This window comes from Pseudophryne corroboree, chromosome 7 (assembly GCF_028390025.1).
Source record: "Pseudophryne corroboree isolate aPseCor3 chromosome 7, aPseCor3.hap2, whole genome shotgun sequence".
Taxonomy (NCBI): domain Eukaryota; kingdom Metazoa; phylum Chordata; class Amphibia; order Anura; family Myobatrachidae; genus Pseudophryne; species Pseudophryne corroboree.
Genome location: NC_086450.1, coordinates 505,360,392 through 505,370,759, shown reverse-complemented (window position 1 = coordinate 505,370,759; position 10,368 = coordinate 505,360,392). Strand labels below are relative to the sequence as shown.

At 44.8% G+C, this 10,368-nt stretch overlaps 1 protein-coding gene across 4 annotated transcripts; it reads right to left on the bottom strand.

Moving 5' to 3' along the window:
• Nucleotides 1-1,500: 1,500 nt before the first annotated feature.
• Nucleotides 1,501-10,156, bottom strand: LOC134945840 (arylamine N-acetyltransferase, pineal gland isozyme NAT-3-like). 4 transcript variants are annotated; one of them, XM_063935358.1, is made up of 3 exons: nucleotides 7,315-7,408; nucleotides 6,899-6,984; nucleotides 1,501-2,424 (listed from the first exon to the last, which is right to left on the bottom strand). In XM_063935358.1, the coding sequence occupies exon 3, from the start codon at nucleotides 2,407-2,409 to the stop codon at nucleotides 1,576-1,578; it is 834 nt and encodes a 277-aa protein (XP_063791428.1). In that variant the 5' UTR covers nucleotides 2,410-2,424; nucleotides 6,899-6,984; nucleotides 7,315-7,408; the 3' UTR covers nucleotides 1,501-1,575. The 4 variants fall into 4 exon arrangements, with proteins under 4 accessions (XP_063791428.1, XP_063791426.1, XP_063791427.1 ...); XM_063935356.1 differs by lacking the exons at nucleotides 6,899-6,984; nucleotides 7,315-7,408 and adding an exon at nucleotides 10,049-10,156; XM_063935357.1 differs by lacking the exon at nucleotides 6,899-6,984 and having other exon boundaries at nucleotides 7,315-7,419.
• Nucleotides 10,157-10,368: the final 212 nt, after the last annotated feature.

Here is a 10,368-nt window from a genome sequence, read left to right as displayed (position 1 = left end):
TCCTGCAGCCCATAAGTAAAATCTGCCCCTGATCTCATGCTCACCCCTAAACAGCCTGCAATTATGTGTAAATGCCCACAACATGCCCACTGGATCCTTATCCTAAGTGTGAACACCTCCTCTATTGCCCCACTGCCACTCAGTGACATATACTCAGCCGCAAGTAACATAGCAACATACAGTAGTTTCTGAAGTTGAAAAAAGACAATTTGTCTATTGAGGTCAACCTGTTAGTGATCTCCTACACTGTAATATTTTTAAGACTAATTTTAACTGTGGTGAATGCTTAGCCGTTATGTCACTTCCTCCATTCTTTTATTTTTATTTAATTTTAGTACTATAGTGCATGATTTACCCACCGTAACCCTGTATACCCTTATTCATTAGGAATTTATCTAGCCCATTCTTAAACGCAGTGACCAAGTCCATCATTACTACTCTCTCAGGCAGGGAATTCCGTATACGTATTGTCCTTACTGTGAAGAAACCTTTCTGCCTCTCTGTGCAAAATATCTTCTCGTCTAACCTAAGCGGGTGTCCTTTGTGGTGATCTTACCAAAAACAAATCCCCCGCTAGCTCTGTGTATTGACCCCTTATAAATTTGTAAATGTTAATCATGTCCCCTCTTAATCTCCTTTTTTCCAGTGTAAACATGCCTAGCCTTGCAAGCCTTTCCTCGTATTTTAGCGTCTCCATCTCCTTAATCAATTTGGTCGCCGTCTTTGAACCTTTTCTAGTTCCAGGATATCCTTTTTGTAGTATGGTGCCCATAGTTGTGCACAGTATTCAAGATGTGGCCTCACTAGGGATTTATATAATGGGAGTATAACACACTCATCCCTTGCATCAATTCCCCACTTTATGCAATGTTTAGGTTGTTATCTATGTGAACACCTAAATCTTTTTCCAGTACAGAATCCCATAGTTTCTCCCCATTTAGTATGTAGGTAGTGTTTCTGTTCTTGCTACCAAAGTGCATTACCGTATATTTGTCTATAGTGAACCTCATTCTCCATTTTGCTGCCCATGTTTCCAGTTTGAATAAGTCATTCTGAAGCGACTCAGCGTCCCCCTTCAAATGTATAACCTTACACAGTTTGGGATCGTCTGCAAAAATTTACACTTTACTCTCTAGACCTACTTCTAGATCATTTATGAAGATGTTGAACAATAGTGGTCCAAGCACAGCACACCTCTCAGTACTTCAGTGAGATGTGACTAAGATGTGCACAACTGTAGTTGCTCATTATTACTCTAACTTGTGTATGCAGGCCATGCCACATGTACAGTGTGCTATAATTGTATCCCCAGACATACAGTATATCACTTATGGTGCCACAATGCAGCTTACCCCTACCACGATATTGCCCAGTAATTGCACTATATCCTCCCAGACAAGCCCAAATTTTGATTTGGTTAAATGTGCTTCTCTGTATATTACGAGTAAATTAGTTTTAAGAGTAAATATCAGCAACAATCAATCTATAAAATGAGTTGCATACTGTATATCTATGTATTTTTATTAATATTGGTATTATAGACATATGTAAGTAGCGTGTTTATTTCCTGAGGTCTCATTTTCCATCAGGCGTGGGGATATACACCTCATCCTTTGGTACAAATGTTTTACTCAACACAATCCCAAACTTCTCTCTGAGTAGGTCAGGGATCTCCTCCTCGCTGAGTTCTTTAGTGGTCTTCACCCTTTTGCCACCCTTGGTATACTCTGTGCTGATCAGCCTGCGCCCTATGTAGGTCAATCTGCCGTGTGGTAGTAGTTGGGAACAGAGAGATTTGCAAACAAAGAAAGCCTTTGGTGAGGTCTGGTGAAAGTTACACATCTCCCTGAAGTCCTCAAATCTCCTCTCTTCAAGGGTGAACTTGTACAGACTCCTCCACTGGTCATTGTCCTCCTTCACCTCCATGTACCACTCCTCCTCTTCCACCCGTAACCGAAACATGCCATTGTCCTGCTCCTCTTCCCATCCTGCCTCCAGGGGAATTGGATCCATGATTCCTTCTCCAAAGCCAACGTCACAAAGCCACCGCCTGCAGTCCAACTCCACAGTCAGTATTATGTGGTCAAATGGAGGGCCATACATACCAGTGACCGGCTCCCTCACTTTGCCCGACAGCACCAGTGGCTGGTACCCCAGCTCTTGTAACACCCACAAGAACAGGCCGTTGTTCTCTAGACAAAAGCCCCCTCGTTTTCTCAGAACAATTTTCTGATAAATCCAGAGGGTGTCCAGGATAATTTTCTCTCCGATGTGGATACTGAGGCTTTCGAATGGTATAGAGAGAACGTGGTGGCGATGTAACTTACGTAGCGCTGAAAGGGACGGTGTGGAGAAATCTGATTTCATTTCTGTTATTCCAATCCGCTGGAGATAGAGGTTCAAATCCATTGTTCCAGAAATGTGCTGAAAAACAATATATAAATATCATTCTGCAATTTTAACCATACCCCTATGCATAATTAAAATACTGAATTAATATATAATTTACACAATATCTGCAATATTGATGAGAACTAAAGTCATAATGAATCCATTTCCCTCTAGTAATAAAACAATAGGATTATAGGCGAGTGTTGTACTTGCCAATTAAGAAGACGTGTACACTTATCGAAAAAAATATTAAACTTCAAGCACATTTCTCCTCATTTCACGACTTTATATATAAGAAATGCATAAAATGTGTGAATTTAATGGACCTTCATAACGGTAAACTAGTAATCACATATTTCTTCCGGAATTAAAATTATTAATGCCAATAAAATGTAATTTCTTTAGTAAATGTAAATGTGCGTAAGGTTATGTCAGATGTATTAATGGGGGGCTTATCCCAAATTCCGGGCTTGGCCTCCCTAGTAAGTATGTACATACAGGTTGAGTCTTTCAGATCTGAAATGCTTGGAACCAGAAGTAATTTGGATTTCAGATTTTTCCGTAGTTTGGAATATTTGCATACCATAATGAGATATCTTGCGGATGGGACCGAAACACAAAATGCTTTTTTTTTTTTTTGTTCATACACACCTTATACACACGGGGGGTTATTCAGGGTTGTTGGCAAACCAAAAAAGTTAGCAATTGGGCAAAACCATGTGCAGTGCAGGTGGGGCAGATGTAACATGTGCAGAGAGAGTTAGATTTGGGTGGGTTATACTGTGCAGGGTAAATACTGGCTGCTTTACATTTACACTGCAATTTAGCTTACCGTTTGAACACACCCCACCCAAATCTAACTCTCTCTGCACATGTTACATCTGCCCCCCCTGCAGTGGGATTTTGCCCAACTGCTAACGTTTTTGGTTTGCTAACAACTCTGAATAACCCCCATGATCCGAAGGTCTTGTGTTTCCGAATTACTACCATCTGCAGTCTATACATCTCTATCGCCATCAGTACTGATACAATGTAACTCTATCCAGTGTGACAATTATATTGTTTCCATAAAAATATAATTAGACCTAATTGTGGTTAGGAGATACAGTATAATATAAGTAACAATCCAGACCTGTTAGTTCCTTTCTGACAGTGTTTTGCTGCCTTTAATTACATAGCCAATATTTTGTTGAAGAGAAATTGCCCCAGTTCATCTATACGTAGCTGTCTGTGCTTTGTATTGGCTGGATTGGTTTGCTAGTGAATAAGATTCTATTATATGTTCTTTTACCACTAGTTCTCCATTGGGTTAGTGCTTATACTGTATAGTCGGGTTGGGTTCGAAATGCTGGCGGTCAGAATACCCGACAGGGGAATGGTAAGTATACTTACCTTCCCTCAATGCATCCCTAACCCTATCCCTCCCTTCCCTCAACCTAACCCTAACCCCCCCCCCCTTCCGCAGCCTAAACCTAACTTTCCCCACCACAGTCTAACCATCCCTGGGGATACCTAAACCAATCCCCTCTCCTCGCAGCCTAAACTTAACCCCACCCCTCCCGGCAGCCTAACCCTTCCCCCCTACCCCGCTGCACAGCTTACCTCTTGAGCCGCGGCGCCTGTGCCGGCATTCGGATCCGTGTCAGGATTCTGGCGTCCGTATTTTGACTGCCGGGATTCTGAACATCGGGATCCTTACCGGATCCCGTATAGCGACAGTGGGGGTCATTCCGACCCGCTCGCTCGCTGCTGTTTGTCGCAGCACAGCGATGAGGTCGGAACTGCGCATGCACCGGCGCCGCAGTGCGCCGGCGTGTGGCAGCTTTCGTTGCCTTGCGATCGCCTCTGAGACAGAGGCGGTCGCTAGGCGGGAGAGGGCTGAACGGCGGCGTTAAGCTGCCATTTAGGGGGAGCGGTCCGGGCAATGCAGGCGTGGCCGGACCGTTGAGGGGGGGCGGCCTGCGGCAGCTGCGTGATGTCTCACGCAGGCGCTGCGGCCAGCGGCTGCGACAATTAACTCCCGGCCAGCTGCAGGAGCTGCACTGGCTGGGAGTTACTCCTCAAATACAAAGGCATTGCTGCTGTGTGATGCTTTTGTATTTGTGCGGGGGGGGAGTAGGGGGGCGGCACTGACATGCGGATCGGACTAGCCCTGTGCTGGGCGTCCCCCCGCATGTCAGGGAAGATGATCGTAGCTGTGCTAAATTTAGCACAGCTCCGATCAACTCGGAATGACCCCCTGTATTAGAGCTGCATTTTTGTGTGTCCTCTTAGCTGGGTTCATAGCTGTAAAATTACTGGCATGCCTCCCAGTTTCACTGTTAAATCCCTGGGAGGTAAAGTAATTTCAGATCTATTAGCATGTAAATAGGAATAATCTCCTTATATAATGTCGTCCTTTTTCTTGTTATTAACCCCTACCTGGGTAGGCTGGTAAAATTCACATAAGTACGTAGGTGGGGTGCTCACAACACCCCCCAAATAAATAAAAAGATGCACGTGATACAATGCAAAATAGATCAACTGTACATCACCTATAGAGTCGCTAGACCATTACCAGCAAGAAACAAATGTTAGAATATGAAATAAAGTCATTATTCTTATTTAAAAAGAAATTACCGCATTTTTGAATCTTATAAATCACTCAACATAAATAGAACGTTGAAAATAAAGTTTGAAACTGTTCATAAAACAACTTACTGTAAAGGGAGCTGTAAAGTAAAAATATCGACACATTACACCAAAATATGATACAAATCAGAAAACTGCAATACTAAAGAAGGGTAACATAACGGCATACACCCTGTTCTTTAATTGCATGTCACAGAGATCAAAAGTCTAGAACGTGGGATGGCTTTGGGTACAATGACATAAACTATAACCTCTAATTGAAAGATAGACGGTAACGTTTCAGAATTATGTACAATTTAAGACCTTGGGTGCTGTGAGCCCCCACATACCTATCTGTGGGTTAAAATGAAAGTCACTCTTCTCTACTATCAGCCAGGTATAGTTGTGGTAGCATAGGCGTGCGCAGCACATTTTATTAGGGGGTGCACCATCGGAGGGGTGTGTCTAGCACCGCCTTTTGGGCGTGTCTAGCACCATCTATTGACGCAATATAAAATTTCCACCCTTGTACCAATCCTAATAATGCAGATGCATTGTCAGATGTTGTGGTGTGCACCAAACACCCCTGATGGCACTCACTGCAATTACACTGCTCCTCCTCAGCCTGGTCTGGCTACCCCACACTTTCCCCTGCAAGCTGCAGCAGCTTACTTACAAGCCAGTCACTCACTGACACTGACAGTCGCAGACTAGTACTGCTGCTGCTGGAAACGCGAGTGACGTGTCAATGCTGCTGCCGACCGCCTGCCAGTATTGAATTGGTCTTCCTAAGAGGAACGCAGGCTGCCTGCTGATCCTCATAAGTGGCTGGCGTTGGCATAGCATAGAAGGAGAGAGGTGGGCATGTGGCAGGTGTGGCAGGTGGGCGTGCGAGCAGCATGACATAATCGTGTCACATCACTCTGGTTTTGTACATGGAGGTGGAGCCGGGAGTTTGAAAGCCGGTGGCAGTGGCACCCTTGATTAACCCAGGCGTCCGGTCAGTAATACAGTCCTGTCAGGGTGCAGCACAGAGGGGACAGTAATCCGCCTGCTCGGCAATCACTGCATCAGGCATGTGAGATCGGGTTGCCAGACATTAGGGGGTGCCTGTGCGCACCAGGCACCCCCCCTGCACACACCTATGTGTGGTAGACACGATGATCTATATTTAAGATCGTTGCTCATAAGACAGGAAAAGAAAGTTATATGAGGAGATTATTCATGGTGAGTCCTGGCTTGCTGAGACTGGCAGGTCAGGCGGGGTGAACGCAATGAGAAGTTTCCAATTAATCAAATGCGTTTTGGTGACCTGTGTATTTATATCATTCCTTTCTATGTTTCTTTTATATTGCTGAATAGTTATTTCATCCTTTCAGTTGCCCCGAGCCTGAGGCCAAAGCAGCCCACTAACACTCACCTTCTGAAGTTACTTTATCCAAGGCTTGGAGACTCTGACAACAGCTCTCATGTGACCCCATCATGTGACCTATAGAATTATGCAGTTGTGGGTGGACTAGTGCGTACTTAAAAGAATCTGCAGCAAACCAATACGATAACGAATGAGCACAAACACCAGTGCGCAATAACCGTGAAATTATATATAGAATGGCATCTATAGTAGGCGCTATTCTTTTATAGGAAATTCAAATTACAGTCCAAATTCATGAGTCTGATTTGTATTGAAACAAAATGACATATATTTTATTTGGACAAATTACCATGGGTATAAAGTGACACAGTGCACATAGCTATGGATATACATGATCCGGTCTGAAGATCGACACTGTCTAGGTCGACAATGTTTAGGTCGACAGGGTTTCTAGATCGACATGTGTTAGGTCGACAGGTCAAAAGGTCGACATGAGCTTTTCACTTTTTTTGAACTTTTTCATACTTAACGATCCACGTGGACTACAACTGGAACGGTAATCTGTGCCGAGCGGCGAGGGGACACGGTGCACTGATTCGGCTTCCTGGTCGCTGTACGCAGAAAACAACACAAAAAATATATTAAAAAATCATGTTGATTTTTTGACCTGTCGACCTAGCGCATGTCGACCTAGAACCCCTATCGACCTTCAAACCCTGTCGACCTAGTGACTGTCGACCTATAGTGGTCGACCTAAACATTGTCGACCTAGACACTGTCGATTTGATGATCCACATCCGGATATACAATACATATAAAAACATTTCAAATACAAAAGATTATATTGCACAGACCCTTTAGTAAACATTAGCATGTAAGCATTATGTGAAAGTCTCAGTACTGTTAGCATGAATTGGAAAGACAGGATTTCTGTCTCATACCGTATAGGTGTGTGGTGTGCGCCTTGATGTTAAAATAGGTTCCCAGCAGGCAGCCCAGCAACACACCACAGACTTTGTCCCAATGCAGCTGAATTCAGCAGAAGTTCAGGTAAGAGTCAGGCGTTCAAAGTCCCGTTGTCCCCACCACGTGATGTAACACGTTATCCTTTATTTATGTGGCGCCACAAGGGATCTGCAGCGCCCAGTTACAGAGTAAATAAGCAAAACATGAAGACAGTGACTTACAGTTCAATACACTATAGGACAAGTACAGGGTATATAAACATAGCTGCGTCTGTAAACAGCACTGAAATAAGTATCAGGGTGGCAAAAAACCGAGAGATTTGGTGACGTCTAAGGGAGTATTGAAAAAAAGATAGGTTAAGTAAGAGACGTAAAAGCACATGAGGAAAGAGGGCCCTGCTCGTGAGAGCTTACATTCTAAAGGGGAGGGCGCAGACAGACAGGGGTGACACAGATGGGGTAGAAAGTGAGCGTGGGCCACAGAGGGCTTAGGAGGAGAGACGGCTGGGTTTGGTGAAGAAGTGGGTCTTAAGAGCCCATTTGAAGTTTTGTAGAGAGTCTGAGGGGGAGAGGTAGAGAATTCCAGAGAACTATTATAATGATCTGTTATTATATGATGCCACCGAGTGTCTGTAGCATTACAGGGAACATCACAGTGATATAAATGGTCAATACAATATATAGATGTGTCCACTTGTATTGTTGTGTATCGCGGCACTTGCAGTGTATGATAGCGGGGAGCGCGGGTACACACGTTCCCGCTATCCATTACTTTATAATGGGGGAGCTGGCGGCTGAGACTCAATCTGGTACACACACTGCTATAAAACACTGCTTTCTGCAGCAATGACAGAACTGGACACATCTGTAAAAAGGATCAAACAAACAGTACAAGGGGAAAAGAATCAAACGGTGAGATCATTATACAACTAGGTGGGTCACTGTTATAGGCAGTATCACTCAATGACACAGTGACCCGGGAGGGCGGAAAGAAAGAGCCTTAGTCATTGACTGTGAGTGGGAGAGCTCTGGGAGCAAGACTAATGCAGAATGAGTACCAAGAGGGCAGAGGGACCTGCCTGTGAGAGACTACAGTCTATGGAGGGGAGGAGGGAGGTAAAACTGGTAAAAAGGGGTAAGGAGGGAGCAATCTGGGCATGAGCTACAAGTGGGGCGCAGGGCTGATAGGCTTTAATGAACAGCTGTGCTTCCATTGCTGGTCAGTCATATTAGTGCATGAATTATTACATAGAATACTATTACTGGCAGTTGAAGCTCCTCCCACATGTTTAGGACCTATGAGAATAAGCTTCCACCAGGACCATGTCACCTGCTGTATTGGTGCCCGGCTGTGAGGAACCCACGGTCATTCACATCTGACTGATTTATGTCACGTGATGCTGTTTGTTTTTTACTGTTTCTCTACTGTCCACCCCCCCCCCCCCCCACCCCTCCTCCTCTTTTTTGATTCAGGAAAAATTTAATTAAAAACTATTGCTAAAAATAAAATAAAAACATCTGGGGATGTTTTGTTCAAATAAAACATTTATTATATCAACAAAGACTGTGACCAGTAGGGTTAATGATTTGATTTCAACATTGCGTATACGTTTTAATACCAGTATAGGGTCCCTTGAGGCATTTAGTATATTAAATTCATGCTGAGATTGACTGCAACCTTTGGGGTCCTACAAGACATCAGGTGAGTGGCCTTACTTGCACATGACATCGGCAGAGATATGGTCATCAGATGTACAGTAATACGTTATATAGGGTGTGAGACACATTCCAGTGGATGTCCATTGGAGAAGCAAAGAGCTTTAGCAAAGACAAAGGCCCTCATTCTGACCTGATCGCACGCAGCAACTTTTTGCTGCTCGTGCGATCAGGTAGACGCCGCCTATGGGGGAGGGATTTTTTGCATTGCAAGGCTGCGATCGCTTGTGCAGCCCTGCTATGCAAAAAAAAGTTTTGTGTAGAACTAGACTAGGGTAAGAGTTACTTATCCTGTGCGATCAAGCCAGCGTTGCAGGTCCCGGAATTGACGTCAGACATCCGCCCTCCAAACGCCTCGAAACACCTGCGTTCGGATCTCCACACCCCGAAAACGGTGAGTTGATGCCCGGATCCACCTTCCTCCTGTCAATCTTCTTGCGGTCGCCGCTGAAACCGCTTTCTTCGCTAGCGGCGTCACTGCCTGGTGACAGCCGTCGCTGGGCAATGACGCGCCTGCACAATGCGGCCGCTACGCATGCGCAGTTCCGACCCAGTCGCACGGCTGCGAAGAAGCGCAGCGTGCGATCGGGTCGGAATGACCCCCAAAGTTCAACCCCCTTGTTTGTTATTTGTTTGTTTGTTACTTTTAGAATATTATTTATTTATTAACAGTTTCTTATATAGTGCAGCAAATTCCATTGCGCTTTACAACTGGACACAATTAGGAGACAAAACTGGGTAAAAACAAACAGTCATAGAGGTAGGAGGGACTTGCTCGCAAGCTTACAATCTAAATAAATAAAGTGTAAGTTTCATTTATAATCAGTCATATGTACTATGGCCCAGATTCAGACCTGATTTCTGCAGTGATCAGACAGCCGCCGCCCATAGAGACTGAAAACCTGCCCCGTGCAAGTGTGTGAATGCATGTGTATGCCGTGCGAAAACTTCGCCAGACAGCGGACAGTTGCAAATCCGTTCACAACTCACTCACCATCAAATGATTTTTCCACACTGTGCAGTGTGTGCGCAGCCCAGGACTTACTTCTACAGTGCGATGAGAACAGGCTGATCGGGGCCGGAGCTGACGTCACACACCCTACCAGAAAACGCTTGGGAATGCCTGCGTTTTTCCTGACACTCCCAGGAAATGGCCAGTTACCACCCATAAACGTCCTCTTCCTGTCAATCACCTTGCAAAAGCCTGTACGATCGAAATTTTCGCACCATCCTGTCGCTGTTTTGTGACGCGCCTGTGCATTGCGGTGCATACGCATGCAGAGTCATTCGATAATCGGCCGCTGTGACCAAAGG